The 24,354-nt window shown below is 39.0% G+C and overlaps 1 protein-coding gene across 1 annotated transcript in view; it reads left to right on the top strand.

Annotated features, from left to right (window-relative positions):
• Positions 1 to 24,135, top strand: part of MMP2 (matrix metallopeptidase 2) — a 35,544-nt gene extending 11,409 nt beyond the window's left edge. The window contains exons 6-13 of the mRNA XM_009939512.2: positions 5,207 to 5,380; positions 7,354 to 7,527; positions 8,680 to 8,835; positions 10,625 to 10,772; positions 15,895 to 16,031; positions 17,870 to 18,029; positions 21,473 to 21,582; positions 22,921 to 24,135. Coding sequence (XP_009937814.1) covers positions 5,207 to 5,380; positions 7,354 to 7,527; positions 8,680 to 8,835; positions 10,625 to 10,772; positions 15,895 to 16,031; positions 17,870 to 18,029; positions 21,473 to 21,582; positions 22,921 to 23,024 — 1,163 coding nt within the window. The 3' untranslated portion in view covers positions 23,025 to 24,135. The remainder of the gene's footprint in view (positions 1 to 5,206; positions 5,381 to 7,353; positions 7,528 to 8,679; positions 8,836 to 10,624; positions 10,773 to 15,894; positions 16,032 to 17,869; positions 18,030 to 21,472; positions 21,583 to 22,920) is intronic.
• The last annotated feature ends 219 nt before the right edge of the window (positions 24,136 to 24,354 follow it).

Raw genomic sequence — 24,354 nt, 5'->3', positions numbered from 1 at the left:
GCCTCTCTACAAAACTGTTAGAGGGTCTAGGAAAGCTAAGATTGTACATAATTTCTAACTTTTTGGAAAGTGAACAAAATCTTCTGTTTCACAAGCAATTTATTTCATATTTGGAAACACTTATTTACAGATTAGACAATGTGTTCAATCTTTTCATGTAGCCATGACTTAAATATACACAACATGATTATCTTTCAAATGAAATTATAACCATAAGTTTGCTATTAAACATTGGGAACACATATTTATATGCTTGAAAATCTTGATGAGTCTACTGGATATAAGATTTCGGACAGTTCAATATTATATGAATGTTAATTTGCTCTCCTGTATGTCACACAGCAGGAAACCTTTAGAGAAGCAATTAAGTATAATTGGCTGTAGCCTACTGTGCTCATTTATCAGCAGCAAGAAGAGCAGAGAAGGTAAGGGGCTTTTAGCCCCTTCTTCCATCTCCTGTTTGCCAGCTCCAGTGCTGGCACCTACGTTCACAGACACTCCCAGTACTGCACCTTCCCACATTCAGTTTTTTCCCTTTGTACCAAACCAACTGCCATACGCTTTTGTCAGCTGGGAGTGTTTCGTCACTCTGGCCACCTTACATCCTGAGCAAGGGATCCACTGGGTCACAAAAACTCCTGCCTGCTACTGCTGTGTCATAACAAGTAAGAAGAGAGTTATGAAAGAGAATGGAACAGAAAACAATGGCACTTCTGTCAGACTCATGCTAATCCTGCTTGGAACAATAGTACTGAACTTATTTATAACATTATGGCTACATGCAGTCAGCACAAGGAAAGAGAATTTAGATTGCTGAAAGGAAATGAGTGATGCTGAAGATTCAAAGCTAACAAAATATTTTCAGGGTTTCACCACACCCAGAGTGCAGAAACACAGCTCAACATGTGCTTAGGCAAGCCTCAACAACTACTGTAAAAACACATGTACGTGCATTAATAGGTGTCAGTTAAATACACACAATTTTTTAAAACAGGACACATATGTCTATGTAGAAAAAGTTCAGCTACCCTGTCTTCAGAACTTCTCTGGTATCCCATTGTAGCCAAACACTAAATGGATTCCTGCTTGACAGATTTTGGGGATTTCTCAAGTTCTTTTGCAAACCCGTACAGTTTCCCAATATAAGATTACAATTTTCTGCATCAGGATGCTAGTGGTTTGCAAAGCTAATCTGTTCTAGAACATATCAATCTTCTAGCCCTAAAGTGTTCAAAATAATTCTTTCATTTCTAAATCCTAACTGCCCATTATAGATCACATCTAGAGCTGGGATCTACCATGGTGACAGCTACTTATGCAACCACAGGGGATGAACAAGCAGGAGTGTGAACTTTTAACAAACTTCAGTTAACCAAAAAAAAAGTTACCATTAGTTACATGACTTCCAGACTAGCTTCTTTAGCCTAACATTTACTTCAGGAGATTAGACGTGCACATGCACATACCCGCACAATCATTTTTTCCTAAAACTTTGCCATCTCCTTCATTCCTCACCTTCCCCCACATCTCCTCTCCCTCAGATTAATCCCTCAGCTGGAAAAGTGCAAAATTAGGCTTATTTCTTTAAAATGTTCCAAATGCTCAGATATAATCGGAACAAAGCCCAGGTTATAGGTAGCTGGACAAACCGAGATCCACATACCCTGACTAATACCTTTGTAAAATCCCAAAGTTGGACAAGACCGAAAATGTAAGCAGTGAAGCACTCTCAGAGAGAGTTGGTTCTGGAAGTTGATATTCCTGGAAATGCTTTTGTCAAGGTTTCTGAAACGGAACAGAAGGGTTTCAGCCTTTTGTTTCTGATCTAATTGTTTCGCAAGATCCTCAGTTATGCACAGATGTTTCTTATTAAATTCAGCACAGCATTGTTCACTCATTCCCAGGCACTATTCACTAAAACCCAGCTAGTGCGTTCAGATAGGGGAGGATTTTCATCATAGAGTCTGTGCTGGGGGCAACATTCCTAGTTGTCAGTTTCTCTCCCGTTTAATTCACTGAAGTTAGTTCCAATTCTTCTTGTTATAGAGCCATGCTGCATATTTGGAAACATTTTTAAAGCTTAGTGTTGCACTAGGCTCTGCTAAAGTTAATCCCAGATCTGCGCCCTAATTTTGTAGACTGATTCAACTATCATTTGTAAAGCAGAAGAAGGGAAAGCAGAAAGTTATCTACCTACTACACAAATCTTACACAGGTGTGCTGAACCTCTCTTTGGCCTATGGGATCACAGGATCTTGAATCTCTCTCTTTACCAAACTCCACTGACACTACAGAGAGTTTAGGGTCCTAACTTTGGTCCTCCGATACCTCACGTTACTGAGATCTGTACTCCGCCTGTACCCCCCTCGCACTGCTCACAGTTCTCGTAGGCTGCTGCTCGACTGCTCTCCCAGGCAGAACCCTCGTGAAGCTGCAGCTACCTCCACCTTGGATCTGTGCCACAGAGGTTTTAGCAGCTTCCAGTCTGAGGTTTCCTTACATCACAACTGGCTGATTTTTCTGGGAAGAGCTAACAGTGCAGTGCAGCTCACAAATTAGCAACGTCCAGTCTGAATCTGCTCTCATGTCTTGACTGATTTTTAAATTGCTGAGCTTACTATGATGCAGAACAAAAGTCAGGCCCTTTAAGATCCCCTTACAAGTAAATAAAGCTTTTGTTCTGGGGGAAAATGATCCAGTGTCTGTCTAACTTTTATTTACATTAAAGCAAAGAAATTTCTAGTTAAGGTGGGGGAGGGAGTTGAAAACTTAATAAACTGTTGTTGTTACCATCACATGATGTTACCTCAAGCAAAATGAAAAAATGCATTTTGACTGTGACTCAAAAAGACTCCACGCAAAGCGGTCAGATTGACTTTCCATAAGGTTTTTGCAATTTAGCCACATTTAAACCAATAAAAAAAGGCTATTAAAATACAGAGTTTTCCAGATCTAGAGCTGGAAGCAGCTCATGTGGTAAATGAGTCATCCAAACAACTCAGTTTAATTTTGCCTTCCAATGCTATCGTTTCTTTATAAAAAAATAAAATCTTTCTCCGATCACAATAGCCACAGTCCTAGATAACGCATGTTTCCTGACTTATTACAGCATCTGAGACAAACATTTGCAGCTTGCTCTTTTGGGGAGGCACAACGCATGCTATGCTTATTTTGATGAGCACCTTTTCCCTAGTGATAGGACCTCTGTGTGGCTGCTTCCATGTCCAGGATGCAGAAGGATACAGATGAGAGCTGGACCAGATCAGAAGTTCAGCTAACTCACATGTGTAAGCCAGGCCTGCAAAGCTCCAAGTCTTCTCCTTAGTGGGACTGGAACTTAGTTCAGTAACTTACTGGTTCATGCCCCTGATACTGTAGGCAATTACTGATTTAAGTGGAAAAGGAAAAATAAATCATCTGTGTCACAATACCCCATCGTCAGAACCCTTCCCAGTCACCCTTCAGCCAGAAAAAGTCTTGGGTTTTTATTTATTACTACTCTAAAAAGTGAAGCACACTCATAAACAATGTCTCTTCCCATCAATGTATTAGCCTAAGTAAAGGCAAAATCCCTCAAATCCCACACAAAGACACTGAGGCTACAATGGCTTTTTGGTCATCAAAAATGACAACAGCATAGTTAGAAATAATCTGCCAAGCCTTCCCACATACACGTCTGGGGCTTAACTGTAGCTTTAAACTGGGCGAAGGAGAGGGAGAAAGGTGTCCCCTTGGGCACCTTAAAAAAGGCCAAACCATGCAGACTTTACATAGGGAACTCAGACATGCCCCATTCTGAGGTGCTGTTCTTAAATCTCAAGGGGAGTTAGTGCACGGCTGCATGAAGGATTTTTTGTCTCTCTTCAGTGCAAGGCCTGGCCCAGTTTGTCGCCTCCATTGTTTCCTCTCACCAGCACATGGCACTCACAGACACCGTCCTGCCATTGAGAATTCCCATGGATGAAGCAGCCAAGAGGAGACACAGGCAGATTCACAAGAAGTCAGATCATAGAATCATAGAGCAGTCTGGGTTAGAAGGGACTTTCAAGGTCATCTAGTCCAACCCCCTGCAATGAGCAGGGACAGCTACCACTAGATTCTAGTGTTCTAAGAATGTCTGCAATTTCAAAAAAGTATTCTCTTTAAATAATAAAAACTTAGAAACAAAGTTAAAAGTACCCTCGTATTGTCTTTTTAAAAAGGGAAGCCTAAGATTTCATTATTTCTGAAAGGCAGATGCTCTGAGCCACATGCATTTTCATGTAATTCAATTTGGACACACATTTTTTAAATATCAGCATGAGACACTTTATCTGCTTACTCTAGATATTCCAGAAAGTTTACTACAATCCCAGAACAGATCCCTGAACTCTTGACTCAGTTTAATCTGTACTACTTCATCCATTAGAGAGATTTCTGGTTCTCAGGGTTGAGCCACATGGCCTTATTTGTGTATGTGGATAGACAATAAACAACCCCTAGAAGACCAATACACCACCTTCAGAAACATTAATGAAGCAAAAGAAAGGAGAAGCCTCCAGTGTTCAGCTTTGTCGGAGGAGTCGTATTTGTCCTCTCTCGCTTATCTATTGAGTGCCCAAGCCCAGCTGCAGAGATCCTCAGAAATAAGAAGCAAAGCCTAGGGGAAAAGCCTACAGGTTATTTTCTGACTTTACTGTACGTCAGCATCTTAAAGAAACTGAAAATGTACACAGATGGCCATTAGGAAAAACCAGGCTGGCTTGCCTGTGGCTCTGTACAAAGTCTGCCATTCTGGCTAACATTTTTGATGCTAGGTAAATGAATCAGTGGAGCACTAAGGAACCAGTGACTTTCTCAGAATCCGCTTTCTAAATGTTATTTCAAGAAGCGATATTAATTTTATGTTATGAGGCAGGCTATAAAGGATATACACAATTCAAACCACATTCAAACAGCTTGGTTGTATTTTCTTCATTCCCAGTTAATTTATAAGTATCAATCAGTCACTCCTTTCTAAACACTTGTGAGACTGTAACAGCCTTTCTCTATTTTGCCAAAGCATTTTATTGTTGGTGTAAAATAGAGGTTGTGAGTCTGAACTGGCCGCACACAACGGCTGCCTAATCTCTGTCAAGATCTTCACGCATTACCACTGGCACATTGTGATTCCTTGTTGATACTGAGCATTGCGTATTGACATTTTTCTCTTTCGCTCTCCCTACAGCACTTTTTACAATGGGCGGCAATGGTGACGGGCAGCCATGCAAATTTCCCTTCAAATTTCAAGGCCAATCCTATGACCAGTGCACAACAGAAGGCAGGACAGATGGATACCGATGGTGTGGAACCACTGAAGACTATGACCGAGATAAGAAATATGGGTTCTGTCCAGAGACTGGTACGAGGAATGTCGTTTGCATAACAGTCTAATTTGTCCTTGTTTTGAGTAACAAAAGTCATCTTTTTGACACCTTCACCAGAGCACACAAAAGCTGATGAGTTAGGAGCAATTTCAGCCTAGGTGGCCAAGGAGATAACTTGAGCAGGAGCAATCTATGTGAACGATATGGTATGCCATAGCACACTACATTTATCAGGGACACAGATGTCATTGGAGCACAGGACTAAAGGTCTACCACTGAAGATAATTACGAGTAGGCTAGAATTTGTCAACGGCCGTGGAAGAGGTCTCACATGACGAAGAAAGCATGAATAATTTTTTAGCTTAATACTTACCATTTACACTTGAAAAAAGAAATCCTGTTTAGTATGTTAAGCTTGAGTTAATGGATCTTTTAAGCAATTCGAAAGAACTAAGTGAAATGGTTTAGCCAGGAAAATAGATTTCTGCTTCCTCCGCATTTTTTTTATACTTCTTAACTTCAGTTTTATTACATAAAGGAACAAAAATTAATTTACAACCTTGTGTAGCTTGGCAGGTGTTCAATTTTAGGATACAGACTAGAGCCATAAGTATTTAGACTAAGTTAGCTATGGCAGTTCTAAAATCTCAGGCTTTTAACAGAGCCAAGGTGAAGCTACATTCAAACCTACATGGCACTGTTTTTGAGTTTTTTGAAAATGCCCTAACCATTTGCAACAGGGATTTGATATATTAGTATTTGGCTTCCTGTTACTTTGATATCTAGGTGTAACCCTTCAATTTTACCTTACAGATGATTAATAAAAATATATTTGAAAGAAAGGATCAAATATATTGTAACTTGCTACACTGTTAGGAAAAAAAAAATCTAAAGCATAGTTCAAGAGACAAAAGAAGCAATACATCGAAAATCAATGTATCCGAAGTCCTGGTAACAGTCTCTACCACGCAACCAAGAAATTCACTTAGTTTAAGCTTTTTTTCAGTATAAAAGGTTATTGCTTGAGGTAGCTCTGACTACTTTTTTTTAATTTCTGGCTTATTAATTAATAATAATGAATGAGAAATAAATAATAATAAATAACAGCCAGCTTTGCCTTTTTGTTGCTCCCCTGTACCTTCCCAGAAGACAGACCATAATTTGAAAGGAATTTTAATTGCCATTGTAAATGAATTTAAATGAATTTTATATTCTTTTCATATTCTGTTTATGATACTTACTTTGAAGTGTAATTTTAAATTTAGTTACACCCTCTTCCCTCTTGAAAATACTTGTACATGCATATACAAATGTTATTTCTTATATACTACTGCCATGTACAACATAGATGAGAACACACTTAGGGGAAAAATTTACAGGTTTTTATAAAAATATTGGTTGAAAAAAAAAGTCCTCCACATTTGACATCCTTTTCTTTAGAAGATGTTTAAAGCCATATGCTTTTTAAACTGTACCCTGCTGTCAGTGTAAAACAATTCCTCAGTTTATTTGATATGACTCCTCTTCTGGAACTTTTGGGTTCTTTTTACTTCAAAGCTTACACTTCAGTGGGGCACCTCCTAGCCAGCTGGATACTCGATAGCCCTGTAACCTTTCTGACACTAAATTTACCCTCGATCTATTTAAGACACACTTTAAAACATCACCAGGAAAGACCATCAAAGTGACAACACAAAGATACCTGCTATGCAATCACCTGCTACAAAACACTTCACTGGTGCCCTCTCAGAGCTGCAAACAGTAATCTGGGGCTCATGCTTACTCCCGCCAAAACTAATTGCAGGTTCATTGCAATGGCAATGCCAAGTCTTTTTCCTTTTTGTCAGATAATTTTCTTTTCAAATATCACTTTTAATCTTACTCCTCATGTTCTTAAGAGGATTGCAGATTTTCTGCTTATTTTCTAATGTGTACTTTCGAGAAGATGCATCAGCTTAATCTCACAAAAGGCGTTCCCTTCTCACTCTTTTTCTGTCATTTTCCACAGCCATGTCAACAGTTGGTGGAAATTCAGAGGGAGCCCCTTGTGTATTCCCCTTCATCTTCCTTGGGAATAAATACGAGTCCTGTACAAGTGCAGGTCGCAACGATGGCAAGCTGTGGTGTGCTTCTACCAGTAGCTACGATGATGACCGCAAGTGGGGCTTCTGTCCAGATCAAGGTAATGCAGTTTGTCAGTGCAATACAATGGTAACAGCATATTGGCCACACTGATGGCCTCACACTTACAATGGTTTCATTCTTGTAGTTGCCACTCCTGTCTGGTTACAGCACTTCTCCCCAACCCAAAATCTGAGCAAAACCCCTACTTTTATATGTGAGACTGATGCTAAAGAGATAGTCACAGAGCTCATCTGCCTGAAACATTCAGATTTTCTGAAATTATGAAGTATCTTTCCAAAATATAAAACCAAAAAATGTTAAAAAAAACTTTTAAAAAAATTCAAAGAAAAAAATGTTTCTATGCTCACCAATTTTTCCTGTCAAGGCTAAAACCCACAAGTACTATAGTATTTCAGTAGTACATAAGAACTATACTCTGATATTGGCCAAATTAGGAAAAAATGCTAAATGTAAAAAATAAGTACATTTGTGACTCATTGACAAAGATGAAAAACATTTTTGAGACAGACAGTATTAAGTTTCTATGGTCAATATCAGTATTTAAAATTATTTTGGATCTTTGCTCTTATTTGTAACATGGGTAAAATTGAAGAAAGCAAAAAGCTTCTCACATTTACAAAGACGTGCTATATTCAGGTTTTTCTTTCAGGAGGACAATAACTGCCAAATTTCAGAGACTGTTTGGGCATAAGTGATAAAATGTTATCCTAAGAGAAAAGATTTTTTTTTTTTTTTTTTTTTTTAACCTAACAATATGTGGTACAACAGTACTGATTCAGGCTCTGTTCACAGCAATACAGATATACAGACCTGTTTACCACTTGCATGCCATTTACTGATGAAAAAATAAGATCTGAAGTCTGGATTGCAAGTTAATTCTTGCTTAAAAATATTTTATTTATTACACTTCCTTTTTTCACAGAAGCATTAAGACTATGGTCAAAGTCACTTGCATGTGAGACAGCAGCAAACACCAGCTACAGAAGAGGTTTCAGAATCTAATGAAATGTCATTCTAGCAATACGTATGACATGCACCACTGGAGGCTGTAAATACTAATTGTGATGTTTATTATTGGGAACTTTTTAATGGGTAGCAAGGAAAATAAAAATATAAGACTATGAATAACCTGTGTGGTACACTTCTATTTGGATGCAAGTAGCTGACACGATCTTGCTGTGTTTTTCAGGATACAGTCTCTTCTTGGTTGCTGCTCATGAATTTGGCCATGCTATGGGATTAGAGCACTCTGAGGATCCAGGAGCTCTTATGGCCCCAATCTATACCTACACCAAAAACTTTCGGCTTTCTCAGGATGACATTAAAGGGATCCAGGAGCTATATGGTAAAGTCCTCCCTTGCCAGCAGTATTCATCAGAAAATCATGCAGCACAGGTTGAGATTTGGGACTCAGCACTTGCAGTAAATTACATACTGCACAATACCACAAAGCCCAGAAACATCCTCTGTTCCCTTCTCTGCTTTCTTCATGTTACTTCTTATTATGAAGTAGGAGCTAGGGCTCCTGCTTGAACCAAATATAACAATTTAAGGATGAGGAGTCACTAAATTTACTGAAGTAACAGGAGCACCAAAGCTCCCCTGATGACCAAAGATTTTGATGACAGTTTCTAATGCCTTTACCAGGACAATGAAATGTCATGCATTTCTCTAGCTTGAAATACCCGATGGGGGCGTTTTGGGGTGTTTCCGTCTGCAACACTCAGCTTCCCACACTGCATCTCCCTGTGAGAGAGGAAGGACTTGGTTTCCTGTATGAGCTTGGAAACAGTTCACCTTGCCTTCTCACAGCAATGGGAATTACCATCACAACAGCATTTCCACATAGTGTGTGGGAGCTGATACTTCCATGTAAATGTCTTTGGCAAGCTCAAGGAGAAAAAGTGGGTTTGAGTATTTTTATGTGAGTACATCTTTAAAATTTATTTTCTCCACAGATACTCTTAGTAAAATGCATAGAAATCACAACAATTACAGTTTCTTCTATGTATATATTTTCCATCTTATAAAGGCACAAGTACACTACAGTCAAGTAAGCAGTTGAAAAAATCTATACCATTTCTCTTCCTGTACTTTTCACTTTTCTACTGAGCTATCTTCCTAATTGTGACTATATTCTACAGTATTCAACACCTTAGAAATGTTAATAAGAATACACCAAAAAGATTACCACATGAGACTCCTTTTGATAAAAAATCTGATTCAAATCTTCATTTTTCCCTTGTTCTTAGCTGCTTTAATTAAAGCTGGGAATTGAGACATGGGCAACGCCAAGTGAATTTTCTAAGCTTGCATAGCACCTTTGATAAAGTTCAGAATTTAACCCAGTTTTCTCAAGGTACACTTCAAAATCTGAAACAAAACTATCATTCTTGCCTCTTTATAACTGATATAACCCCTTACAAATGCTTTATGTACAAAACAAATATTCAAAAAAACCTGTTTTCTTACATTATTCTTATCTCAAATCAGCTACATTCACTTTGTTTCATACAGTAAGTCAACCTGATGTCTAAGAGAGGCAAATGCCTCATAAGGCAATACAGCAGCAGCCAAATGATAAAACAAAATAAAATAAACCAGATGACAAAGTGCATGTTCTGAAGAGCACATTTTGATTATTGATGAGGGCAGAAAGATCATACAAAATTGCTCAAAATGCATCTTTGTCACTTGCAAAATATTGGCACTTCTAGAGAGAAGAGAAATCTACTTTGTCGTCTCTCTCAGCAGAGTTGCAGATAATTCTGAATGGAAGGACTTTGAAACACATTTTTCATCTTTTCAGAAGCCAGTAAAACAAATTCTAATGCTAACATTTGAACCCAGTCTAATCAATTCTGAATGTCTTTCAAGTTAAATAGGCAGCTGAACACGAATCAACACTCAGACAGGCACAGAGTCTTGAATGAGACCACACAGCAGATTAAGGCAGGACTGGAAGCTAACACCTTCTCAGCTGTACTCAACCACCCTTCTGAAAAGATTTTTTCTCCTTCAAGCACTGCCTCCTAATTATTCCCCTTCTAGAAATTATGGTAGTTCACTTCCCCCGTGTTTCCCATGCAACACTGTATTTCAGTGTAACAGAATATCTCTGTTCACACTTACAGAAGTATCGACTGATGTCGAACCTGGACCAGGCCCAGGGCCAGGACCACGTCCAACCCTTGGACCTGTCACTCCAGAGCTCTGCAAGCATGACATTGTATTTGATGGAGTCGCACAAATTAGAGGAGAAATATTTTTCTTCAAAGATAGGTAAGTGAGATAAATTTCTTACCAATGAGGCCTGAAGTGGAGGAATCTGTCAGACCTATTCATCAAAATCTAGAAAATTATTATCAAACACAATCTCTGCCCTTTCTTCTATGTTTTCAGAGACAGGAAAGTGTCCTAATGAACCCCTAAGGGAAAGAGATGGCAAATTCTGGTTTTGTGCTTAAATAATATGGCCTTCTTTGCAGCAAGGGTACACTGCTGGCTTGTGGTCAACTTGCTTTCCAGCAGGACCCCTAGGTCCTTTTTCTCAAAGCTGGTTTCCAGCCTGTTGGCCCTCAGCATGTACTGGTGTTTGGGGTTGTTCCTCCCCACGTGCTGGACCTTGAACTGGCCTTTGCTGAACCATGTGAGGTTCCTGTCATCCCAGTTCTCTAGGGGTTAAGGTCCCTCTGGATGACAGCACAACCCTCTGGTGTATCAGCCACTCCTCACACTTTTGGGTCATCAGCAAACTTGCTGAGGGTGCACTCTGCCCCACCATCCAGATCATTACCAAAAATGTCAAACAGCCATTTACTCAGTACTGATGCCTGGGGTACACCACTAGTTACTGGCCTCCTTCTAGACTTTGTACCACTGACTACATCCTCCAGGCCCAGCCAGTCAGCCAGTTTTCGGTCCACCTCAGTTTGCTTACCTCACCCATACTTCAACAGCGTTTCTATGAGACTCTTACGGGAAACAAGGTCGCAAACCTTTCTGACCTGCTCTCCCCCTCATCTACCAAGCCAGTCATTTCATCACAGAAGGTTATCAGGTCAGTCAACCATGACTTCCCAGTTGAGAATCCATGCTGACTACTCCCCACCACTTTCCTGTCCAAAAGATTGTCTGTAACTACAGACAGATGAGATAATTATGCCAGAAGTTCACCTTTTCTTAGAGCTACTCTCAAACTTCCTTGAAAATGTGTCATTTTCAACTTCAGTCATTATTTTAGGCAGCTTTGTAGTGGTTTTTAATTTCTGGTTTCTGCCCTACACTGGGATTGTACATGCTAAGATGCTATGACAACTGGGCTGGTGGTAGTTCTAGCTAAAATCAGAACAAGGAAATGCCAGAAACCTCACAAAAAAACCCTGTTATCATATTTTCTGCCCAATTTCACAGACTGGAGCACCAAAATCAACCCTGGTGTCAACTCTGCTGACTTCTGCAGGGTCACACAAGGGTTGCTCAAAAAAAGACGCATGGGAGACCCATCCAAACTTCTAAACGCTTATGCAAACCAGATATGACCCCCCAAATCTTCAGAGATTTGCCCATCTGTAATGTTAATCACAAAATTAGCAATGGAAGAGATGCATTAGTGAGCCTATTGCCTGCCAAAGAAGGATTCATTCCCTATAAAATATTTCCGGGTGCCTTTTGTAGCAAAAACTACAAGGATTGTAATTCAACAATGGAAATCCCATCACTTTCAATGGATTAGCGCTTTGGAGGCACTATCCGTCCCAATTTCATTCCATAGAGTCTGCAGTCTAGGGGAAAGCTTCAAATCTGACTGCAGTAAAATTTGCAATCTCTGCTTCTAAAAACACCCCTCCAAATAAGTAGTTAATCCAAAATTAGTGGAAATAATCTCAAATGCCTCTTCCTCCACGGAGACGTTGTTTTAGCAAATCTTCAGCTTTAGCATAACTTTCATTATGATGTTCTGGTCCAAAGAGCATCTGTTCCTTTCCCTTATTCATAAAGATACAATTATGGAAGTCTGTGAGCAAAATCTTGTGATTAGACCCTGAGTGGTTTAATCCAGATTGAGCCCAAAATCATTAAATAACAGTATTATGTGACTCATGGCTGCTGTAATAACACATCGAGGACACTGGTGATTGGGATAGCCTCCACGGGTGCAAGACGTCCAAGGCAGAAGACACAAAAGGCATTTTTGATGCGAGAGCAGAGGCATTCCTGGTAAAATGAGGTGGCTGCACAGCTGCGGCTCCCACTGCCTTTGCCAGGGCCTGTATTACCCAGCTGCTCAGCAATGAAGAGCATCTCCTAAGGAGTACGGGACTTGGCAGCACCATGGTGAGAGACACTAAAGCTTCTTTTTCCCTGCCATAAATCAATGCCCAGTTTGAAATCATTTATCCTCAGTTACCCTGAACATTCTCGCAAAGCTGTTCAAGATCTGTGCCCATGCACATTCCCTGCACGTGCTCAAATCAAACACTATCTCCTACCATACAGGAACATACACAAGCATCCGAAGCTGACGGAAGTATTGCAGCTCACCTGTTCATTGCTCCTTCTCAGATGTCAGAGATGAAATTTAAAAGGGAGCAGGAACCAACAAGCAATGTCCCCCTCACAAAGCACTGATTTAATAGTTATTTGATTCTGCTGGTAAAGTCCAGCCATCTCCTCTAGATCTAAATTTTCAGCAAGAAGATGTGAAGTGTTTACTACTATGCTGCATAGTTTAACTCTACTCACCAGCTTTTCACAAAACTGGGGATCATGCAAGGCTTGATTCAACATGGAACAATTTAAAATCTATTCCTAAATCAGCAAAGCTATTCAGCATTCCTTATAATGCCAACAAAACAGAAGTATTTCGCATTCAGATACAGTTGGTCAAAGAACTATGCAAATACCAAAACAATCTGTTCAATCTGACTCATGCTTTACCTAACATGCAGCAAAAGCAGACAATTGTTGAATTGTTTTGCTCTGGAATGGCTTTGCCTGTCAGTCTTGCAGCTTTCCAAATTATCAGGCAAGCAGCATTATGACTCACTTTTGGAATTCAAAAAACAAATGTCCATCATGTGTCGTGTGACTTTTATGATTCATGAAAATGACCATAGAATCCAACTGTCATATTACACAGACATAAGGAGTAAATAGCAAAAATGAGGTCAGATCAGAATAATTCTTTCAAAAAAGTGGTTTCTTCCTCCCCTCTTAAATCACATCTCAAACCAAGGAAATAAAAGGGAATTACTAGAGGTGCTGTTTGGCCATACAGAACAGTTGAACCTTTCCACTGGGCACAGCATCCTCCAAGCGACGAGAGTGCCCCAGTACAATGTTTACACAGATGGTTTTGTTCTGAAAGTGAACAAAAATTGAAACTTCTGAAGTTTCACAAGACACTAAAAAAGACCAACTGATTTGGTCCCTTTATGTAACTGCATGTAATAATAATAATAATGGTAGCAAATCTTGTATGTTAAAATATAATGTAAAATGCTTACTGTAACAAAGTATTAAATCTCTCTATAAACCTAATATTAAAATTTAACCTGAATGAGTTCAAACATTTTAACATGTTCAAAATGAAATATGTAAACCAAATAATTAATTTCACCAGTTCCTCAGGTGAGTAGAAATAGAAATACCTCCTCCTACCCCATTCAAAAACAAAAGAAAATTCAGCTTTGATGAAGTTTTCCTTTCCATAAGAAAACCTCACCATTTTAACAAGTCCCTTGAAATGTGTGCTTTAATAAAAACCTGGTGGTCAAGTCTCCATTGGCTCTGGAAAGTTTGGGATTCATGCAGACAGTAATTATTAGTGCTGACTCCACCAGAAGTCAGGTCCAAATTTGATTGAGAATTCCGTAACCTGGATTTTTAAAGGAGCTACTTTTGTGAATACAGTGTTAAAAAGATTTGTTATACGCATTTCCATTTCATATTGTATTGGATCTGCTTTTCTGTCCAAAAAAAGATGCATGAAACAAATGTTATTACCTTTTACAGCATTCCATATGTGTTTAAAAACTGCGGTGAGCAAGAATAATTAGCTAAATGCCTTATTCCTTGCCTCTTTTTAAATGAAAATTATGATAAATTATGCTCAGCGATATTTTTGTGCATGTTAAAAATACATATATGCATGCAAAATGAGAATAAGTTAACACATTACTATCTTAATTACTAGTACCATGTCAGTTTAAATTAATATGTATTTTTAATTAAGAGACAAAAAAATGATGCACTTGCCAGTTGTACTCTTCCTCATATCAAACACTATAGATTATTATAATTCAGTATGCAGCAACTAATCATACTTGCAAATGCATTTCAAAATGTTTTATTTGTCCTAGCTAGCTCTGTTTGCAGTCAAACTTATGTTGATAAAAATACAGCAATTTATTACATAAATTTAGGACTGCTTCTCCATGCATTAGGCAAACCCAAAATTCAATTTCAGACCATGGGTTTCTCAAAGCTATAATTATTCTAGGTAGGAATGGACTATTTATACTCTGCAAAAAATAAGATCCCAATAACATCTTGAGCTTCAGCAATGTAATAATGGCAAAAGCTGTTTGACCTGAGAATTTAATAGCTATAGGTTGGTGCAAGAGCAATTCTACCAGCCTGCTGATTTTTCATTTTATGGCCATGGTAAAACTTTTGTTCAGTTGGGAAAAAAGTTGTTAATTCTGTGGAGGAGGAAGTAGCAGTGCTATTTTTAATACCAAAAGCCTTCAGCACAAAGCTCTGCCATTTAAGGATAATTACAGCTTTTTAAAGCTTAAATCAAATGATGATCCTACTTATATGTAAAATAGCCAATAAATTACCCTCTGCATTTCTCTAATGAATGTTTTTAGTGCTAGCAGTTTCTTTTACAGCCAAGCTCACTTCCAAGCAGTTTGATATACTGTTATTAAATTTGAACTTTTAGTCACTACAATAGTAATTGCAAGAGCAACTCACAGAATACAAATCTCCGCTTTTGTCAAACACTCATCCATCTGCTCCACACACAACAGCAGGAGAGCTCTAATAGTTTAAATGCCTTGTAAATGAATTTATTTGTATACTTCAAGCACAGAATACATTTTGCCCTGACGCAAAAAGCAACAGGAACTCCAAAGCCATCAGTGCAAGCAGCTTCACTTGCAGTCCAGCATGCAGCTCATTATGCAACTGGTTCAGCAGCACGCTTCTAAACAAATGATTTGGCTTTTCAGTCACTGTAGGAAAACAGTTACAAGTGTGTGTTGCTGCTAACCTGTGTGTGTGTGTGCATGTGGGTATATGCACGCCTATGTGGCCTCTGCCAGAAATGATGAGAAACAGATGGGCTGGTGAATTAGTTCATTGTAAATCTCGTACAATTTTCTGTTCTGCTCAGATTCATGTGGAGGACTGTAAACCCCCGAGGAAAACCCACAGGTCCTCTTCTTGTTGCTACATTCTGGCCTGATCTGCCGGAGAAAATTGATGCTGTCTACGAAGCCCCTCAGGACGAGAAGGCTGTATTTTTTTCAGGTATTCATTTTAAGTTTTAAAATGTAAGCAGCCATTTGCTAAAACGTTGCATTCGAGCTCAGTTTCTCTGAGCTGTAACAGGGCCAGGGACTGGCCTGCCTCAGAGACAGTATAGCCAGCGGGTGTGGGTGACAGATCTCAAACATCCCAAGTTGAGGATTTTAGGATAAAGGCTGGATCTGAACAACTTTGAACAGCATTCAGCCTCCACTACAACAAAGGTGAGCTATAAGTACCTGGAAAAATACATTCGACAATAAGCAAGATTAAATAAGAGTCATTATTTAAAGCAAAAAGCAACAACAGTGCTTCATCAGTCACTCTGTTTTTCTTCTGTTTCCTCTCATTTCAAGCTGTGGTCTCTGTACATGTTGCTTGAGAAGATTACACCTTTTTTCCACCCCCTTTCCTTGTCCCCTCCTCTTTGGCCAAAGACTGACTTCCACTGTGGCTTCCAAGTATCTGCCGTGGTGGGTCATCAGGCAGAAGACACAGGCGGCCGTGCAAGCTGCCTCCTTGGGAGACGAGGGTGAGAGGAAGCCTGCTCTGTCCATCGTAACTCGCGCATATAGTTCAGCTGTACTGGCCAAATTAGTGGAGCTGGGAGGCTGTTTTCAACATGAAAAATTGAGCCAGAAAAAAATGGGCTCCAGTATCTACTAAAAACATGACTAAACATCTCCAATCATGTAAAAACCATATGGCCAATGCTGCTGTACATTTTCTGTACAAGAGGGAAAACAGTAATGATAATCTATTCCACGTCTCAAAGGCCACTTGCTTTAGTTTATACGAAGGTGGGAAAAAAATCTTAAAGTTTTATTTCAGCCAAGTCAAAACAATTTAAATATTGCATATACTATATATAATCCTGTTGCATCTACACCTCTCTCCCTTTCTTTATAATTTCCAGGAAAATGTAGCTAACCTGCTTTTAAAATAAAAAATTAGTAAGAGCTGTCAAACAAAGATTGGTTTAAAAGTTACAAGTCACCCATCTTAAAATACTTACTACTGATACCCACCCTTTGCTGCTGAACAGTGAAATAGTAACTTATTAGGAACTCAAACGCTACACTTTCTACTTTTCTCATGCTAATATTTTACTTTCTTTCCCACTAACTCTATCACAGAATCAAAGAAATGTCCTTTCATGAATGAATCTTCCCATGGCTTTTGGCAAAGCCAGTGAGGGTACTTACTAAGTAAATTATGATTCCGTGTAAAGAACATGGAATCAGACCTCTTCCACTAGTACATATTTGGAGAGACATTAGAAAACATTGTATGACAAAAGACAATGGAAACAGAAACTCTGGGCAAAACCTTCCTGTTAATTGCTCAATAAAAATTGCTGCACAAAACAAACCATGGAGATAAATTGCTGAATAAAACAAATGGAGAGTGAGCATGAGCTTCTGCATTTGACCTCCAGGTGCCCATACCTGGTTTCAGACCATCTTCAGCATACAAAAAAAATTACCAATGTTAACTATTTCCTTTAATATAGCCCCAACTGTACCTTTTTTGGAAGTAGCTGCACATTAGACTAAGAGAGTGTCTGCCTCAAATATGAGACAGCCAAGAAGAAAGGAAGCAAGAGCACACTGAGGTGATGTCTTTTGCTGAGAGGCAAGGAACACTTGAGAGGCAAAAGCAGAAATTGTAATCACAGTACACCTGCACTCTCATCTAGTAGTTCACAGATGTTAAAATACTAGGAAGGCTAGTAGTACAGTTAGTGCAATAAAAAGTCCAATAACAAAGCACAAATGAAGAAATATTCCTCTGTAACTGATTAATAAACAGTGTTTGTTTTCTTTTTCTCCTCTACCTAGGAAATGAGTACTGGGTTTATTCAGCCAGTAACTTGGATAGGGGCTATCCAAAGAAACTCACCAACCTGGGACTACCCCCTGACGTGCAGCGCGTTGATGCAGCGTTTAACTGGGGCAGAAACAAGAGGACATACATTTTTGCTGGAGACAGATACTGGAAGTAAGTTGTGTTGAAGCGGTGGTGATGTGCTGCTAGCTGAGCTGTGTGTCTGGGGCTGAATGCACACTGAGGTTCACAAGGCAGGAACCAAACACAGGGGGTTTCATCCTTTGAGAATACAGAATTCACACTGACAGCAGTGGTGAGTGAGGATGCTGAACCACGGAGTACAGCTAGGAAAGCGCTCCAATACAGCAGCAGGAAAGGAGCATGTATTTGTAAAAACAGCTTGCAAGGGAAGAGGGTATCAGAGTCTCTGTCACGCTGCTCACCACTAAAAACCCATTCCCCAGTCCCTATGCACCAGCAACTGCCCCATGTCAGTCTCAGGCTCTTAAGAGGGGCAAGCTGTCCCTACCATCCACTCACGACTGCTGGGAGAAAACTGAATGGAATTCCTAAAAAGCGGGCTGATCTCCAATTACTGGAAGCCAAAGACTGACCAGATTGCCTTGGAAATTCTTTCACTAAGCCATCAAGTTTGGAGCCACTGGATGTAAAAGAAACAGCAGTGTGACTAGCAAAGCACACTGGGGATGACTGTAAATCCTTTCAGCAGCTGATAGACCAGTCACTAACACCTTTGCTCTATTAGCAGAGTTGGCACTGAGGCGATCTGAACAAACCACAAGACATGTATCTGTTAGTGCTTTGGGAAGCATCTTAGCTTCAATTCATTGTGACAGCCTCTACAATCCTTTTCATGATTTCAGTCCATGCTCAGAGAAGCATTTGTTGCAAAGAACATCACAGATGTGGTATTCCACAAATACGTGTAACTCTGTATTTGCACCTATGCTCCTGTTCGAAAGACTGTATGAGCAGCAAACACAATGCAACTTAAGCAACCCAACTCAGGTGCCCTGCTACCACGCTGTCCAGAAAAGATCTTGTACTCTTAGATGAGGAAGAAATGCCTTTAAAATGCCTCAAGTCTATTACTGTGGTAGAAATAAGTATCCTACGTTGCACCTGATGAAGAGTCTACTAATTGTATTTAATACAATTTCATGATTATAACTGGCAGGGAGATCATCTTAAAAAGCAGACACACTTTGGTGCTTTGAGGAACTTTGTGAGTTACCTCTGTGCTGCCCATCAGAACAGCGTGAGAACAAAACGGAGACACTAACTCCTGCTTTCACCATCAGAGGTCTCTTCCAGGAACAGGAGTTGAAGTTGGGAATGCAGACATTAAACAACAGGCTGGAAGTTGAGTGATTCATTAACTGACAATTTAGAGGAAAGTTAAACATCAGAAACACCCACCCGAAATCTAAAAGATTCTCCAAGCTAGAAGGGTCCTTTCTGAAAGATTATCTATATAAAATATCAAAGGAGGTGTCAGTATAATGAAGTCTATTTTATGTGAACATTAATTTCATGTTATGATCAAACTGCATGAGTGTCTTTATTATATCCTAATGGCTGCGGATTCCTGTAAGTAAATAAAATACCCTTTCACAATTGCCACTTGATCATAACTTTTATTACTTTGAGGACAGTACTCTTCTCCATTATCTAAAGAAAAAAGAAAAAAAAAGGACTTAAAAGCTAAAGAATATTATTCATTTTTTACTGTTGTATTGTAGAGACCATCTTATACATCTGCAAGTAGCTCTAATGAAGCCATCTGCAATACTTCGGATTCCTACCACAACCTACAAACTATGAGTTAGCAAAGCTGTTGGTCGCCTCTATACCAACCATTGTTTTGATTAACTGTACTCCAGGGCCTCCAAGTAATTCATCACTCTAATCACAGTCAGTATTTCTATCAAAGTGCCTTATCAACTGCAGTCACTGCAGAATGCAGAATTTATTGTTAAGGAATCAAAATAAGCTTAAGTGATTTTTATCTTTGTAAAGAAGAAAGCAAGCAGTTGACAAATATTTCAGAAAAAAAAAATGCATCTCTAACACAGACACTGTAACCCTGAAGTATGTGGCTGTTTTGTTTTATACAAGGACTCTGCCACATGGAATCAAAACGGTTACATACCACAGTCCTTCCTGTGCCATTATCACACTTACTTTAAATGCATTTTTTGAAAGCCTTTTCCTCTCCCTCCTTCCAGTCCCAAGCTATTTTAGCATTATTGTAACAAGATTGTTAAACAAAGCTAAGTTTTGTGAGGGAGAGGAAAAGGAGCTGGCTCAGATTCCACAGCTGATGTTTTAAAGCTACCCAGCAAGGTACTAGATTTTCTTTAAATATCCAAGGAAAAAAATAGCAAGTAATTTAAATTAATTATTTAGAATTATTTTGGCCAGCCTTCTGCTCCTTTGAACTGATGTAACTCTGGATATAATCCAGGTAGTTCCAAACAGCAATGAGGGAAAGGTAACCCGAGATACACGCAGACATGGATAAACAGAAATCAAGAACATCAGTGCTTCCCTCCCTCCAGTACTGCTCAAAGACAACCTCGCTGAAGTCCACTGCTCCTCAGGAGGTGCTGCTAGGGCGACTGAGGCCTCACGTGCATTGGAAGCCTGGTTCAAACTATATCCCATGCCACTGCTCCTCGGGACATCTCCACTCTTGCCCAGTGCTGACTCCCATCTATAAACTAGAAAAAATGGGGAAACCAGGCCACAGTCTTGCTCCTTCCATCTTCAGTCTCAAGGACCTTGCATCCCTGGGACATTTATTCCCTGTGTATGAAAAAGGAGGTCCTGGATTATTCGTTTGTGGAAGTGTAAAACTTGCTTTGCACAAACCCATCTTTGCATTCTACAGTGGAAAGCACACAAAGTAAATGAGACAACTGATCATCTACAGATGTGGATACAGACAGATCCACTTACTTCTCAAGGACACTGCAAACTAGATCTTCCATAGAATTGGGCGGATTTACATCAGCTCAGTTTTTCCTCTTTAAAGCACAGATTGTGAAGGTCATTGTGGTTGCGGGGGAGGCGGGGTCTCCCAAAGATAAGCATATATTTTTAACTTGGCATTTATCTGTTAATGACCCCCGAGAGAGACTGTGTGAAAATAATAGGGTTTTTTATTGAAATGTTAGGGGAAGTAATTTAATAGCAATCCATCAATTACATGGACTGCAAGCATATTTTAGGTAAGATTTTAAAAAGACAGCCATTTCACATTAAAATCTGCTCTGTTCAGATGTTGGCTGCTGCCTGAAAAAAATTACCTTTCCCAGAATTACGTCTGGAATTTTAAAGCTACATTTCTGAAGAGGGTTTTGCTTCGGAAGTGTGTTTTCAATTCAGCAAGAATTGCATGTCCAAGAGGAAAGATGTAAAATTTCACAGGGTTTTAAAGAAGTCGGGAATAATTATAATGAAATAGAAACAATGATACAATCTCAGTTATGTTTGTTTTATATAGTCACATTTTCTGATGAGTCCTTGAAAAAATGTTAAATTTTAACATTAAATATAGATTTGTAAAGCAGGGATATAATTTTCTTCAGGTACAATGAAGAAAAGAAGAAAATGGAGCTTGCATCCCCTAAATTCATTGCTGACTCTTGGAATGGAGTTCCAGATAACCTTGATGCTGTCCTGGGTCTTGGTGACAGTGGTAAGCTGTAATTCTGATTTAAGTCACTAACAAGCTCTCTTATTTGTCTGCTGTGAAACTTAATGGAGGCTTTAATTTCTTGTGGTCCACAAGTAGGAGCCAAATTGAGGCAAATTCCCATTCAGCTTTGCAAACTACTGGTTCAAACAAACTTTTTTTGTCTCTTTATTTTCCCATTCAATATCAGTTGATAAATACCCTACTAATCACAATTTAACCTTTAAAAATGAAACATTTAGGGAATACGACCTCTCCTGAATATTTTTACCCAAGCAAATAATAATTATGCCAACTTCCCTTTTCATGAAGGTCATTTTATTTCAATCTGCTACTACTCTTTATCATTTACTTCTTGATGCTGAACACTTTGCAAAGCTTAACAACGCAAGAAACAGCTTTCATTAGCATCTTCCCCCTTTTCTTCCTTGCCTTTTTATTTTTTTAAGAAAAGGTTATATACCATCTTGTTTAAGTGTCTTGAAGCATCTTATTGCTTTCCATTGCTAAGTTGTACAGGTCTAGAAATCTGCTATACAAATGCCAGGACATGGAGGGAAGTGATCCGTGCTGCAGTCACTGTTATGCCAAGATGTCCCTAAGGCTCAGATCTGGGTTGACGCTGGTTTTCCAGTTTGGGCATGGGGAAAATCAGCTCTGTGGAGAATTCTCTTTCTAGTGTAGTTTGAGACAGAGACTAAAGCAACTCCGGCCACCCAGTTCCGGAGGCACAGAATGTTATAACACCAGAAGGCATGACCAGGCCAGTCCCTATGACTTGGAAATTTCCCAGCTTCTTGACAGCTCCACAGGTTCCTCAGTACCAGCACGCAGTCACAGCACCATTTCAGCATCATCCTGCTCTAGCACAGCCAGAACTCGAGTATGACAATCTCCTTGACTACAGGCACAAATTAGTTGTATTTTGCTCATTTTTTTTAACATCCTGTCAACTCCAGCTGAGAGCCTGGCCCGTGGTTTTAAGTGGCCTCATATTTCACACAGATATGCATAAATGTCTGAAAGCACCACTGAGATCACGAGTCTTGACTCAATTAATTATGTTTTCAAAATATATTTTGCAAGAAAACACTTCTTCCCAGAAAATTCTGGCTCACAAAATAGTAACCTGACTTCTGGCTCCATTTAACAAGACCTCTCTTCTACAGGATGGGTATTTTTATGTATTTTCAAAATCAATCCTTTTTTATTCTGTCTAAATATTTTGGGAAATAAGTCTTCCAAGTTCATTAAGCTTCATGAAATCAAACATACAAAAAAGCTTTCATCAAGAATTATGTGCTCTATAATCTGAGTATGCTTTTTTATTTACCTTCACAGGATACACCTACTTTTTCAAAGATCAGTACTATCTACAAATGGAAGACAAGAGTCTGAAGATTGTTAAAATTGGAAAGATAAATTCTGACTGGTTGGGTTGCTGAACTGTATGAGATATTAATAACCAAATATTTACTTTTTTGTTATATGCCTTATCTGTAATTAGAAATAGATCTGAATGCTAATTACTGGACCAGTCTGGTACTGGCACCAAAACAATAAGTACCAGTACTGTACACATCAGATAATTTAAGAGTGTTTGCCTCCTCAGTATACAAAAGATGTTTACGTATCTATTCTGGTACAATTTTTCAGTTTTCAAGCTAGTCATAGTAACGCTAGTAACAGAACAGCCATCATTCTTTATCCCCCTGGTGCTTAAACAAGGCATTGAAACCATTGGAGACTGGATCATGCCTGTGTTATACACATCCCAAATAGGCTCAAATGAGATGTACCAGTAGTGCACTTTGATTTTTTAATTTTTTTTTAATTCAATTCTGTTATAAATAGATGGTTTGTCTTGATGTTTTTCACCCTCTTGCGAGCTTGATCATTACTTCAATTTATTTACATAATAATACAGAAAGACTGTCAAAGGCACAGGTTGCCTCAGGATTTGATTTGTGTTGATGCATGATGGAATCATGGCAAGAAACTGTGTTAAAGTATTGTTTTAAAGTACTTTCTATTTTAATACCTTAGTTAAATTCAGCAATTTGCTTCATGCACTTTGTTACTACAATATAACGTTTATATGGGTGGAATGACTCAGATTTTTGAAGTCAACGCGTTATACATAAAAGTCAAGTATTATTGTTTAACTTGTTTTATTTTTCTGTTCTTTATAATATTGGGTTTTGTTCGATTAGGTTTTTTGCTTATGCATTGGGCAACAGAAAATGTTCTTTTCACAATCTGATGGAATGTTTCTCATTAAAAATATAATACAGGAAAGGATGTCCCACATGTGAAGTGCCAATGATACAAATAAAATCAAATTACACTGTCAACACTTCTCATGGCCAGGCTTCCTTGAATCATTTGAAATTAGAAATTCAGTAGCGTGTTACAGTGAAATGCCTGTCAAAGGAAAGACAGTATGACCCCCGTATATAACTGCGTACTGGATTTATTTAGAAACCTAGGTTATTTTCTCTGTTAGTTCTAAGATGTAACTGCAACAATTTACATTAAAGAGATGATACGATCCCACGCCTCCGCAAAGCTTGCTGGCATCTCAGAACTGCTTACATGCCTGTTATCCACGCTCTCTCCTTATCAGCAGGCTCTCTCACCACAACCCAGACAGGAAGAGTCAAAATAGACACAGTGGTATACGGATCCTATAGGGAATGTAAGCTTGAGAAACAGAGGTGTGAAACCTGGCTCCTGCCCATGAAATCAGACACTATTTGGCCAAGGATCTTATCC

The sequence above is a fragment of the Opisthocomus hoazin genome, chromosome 12 (assembly GCF_030867145.1).
Source record: "Opisthocomus hoazin isolate bOpiHoa1 chromosome 12, bOpiHoa1.hap1, whole genome shotgun sequence".
Lineage (NCBI taxonomy): Eukaryota > Metazoa > Chordata > Aves > Opisthocomiformes > Opisthocomidae > Opisthocomus > Opisthocomus hoazin.
This window is presented reverse-complemented; position numbering and strand designations above follow the sequence as displayed.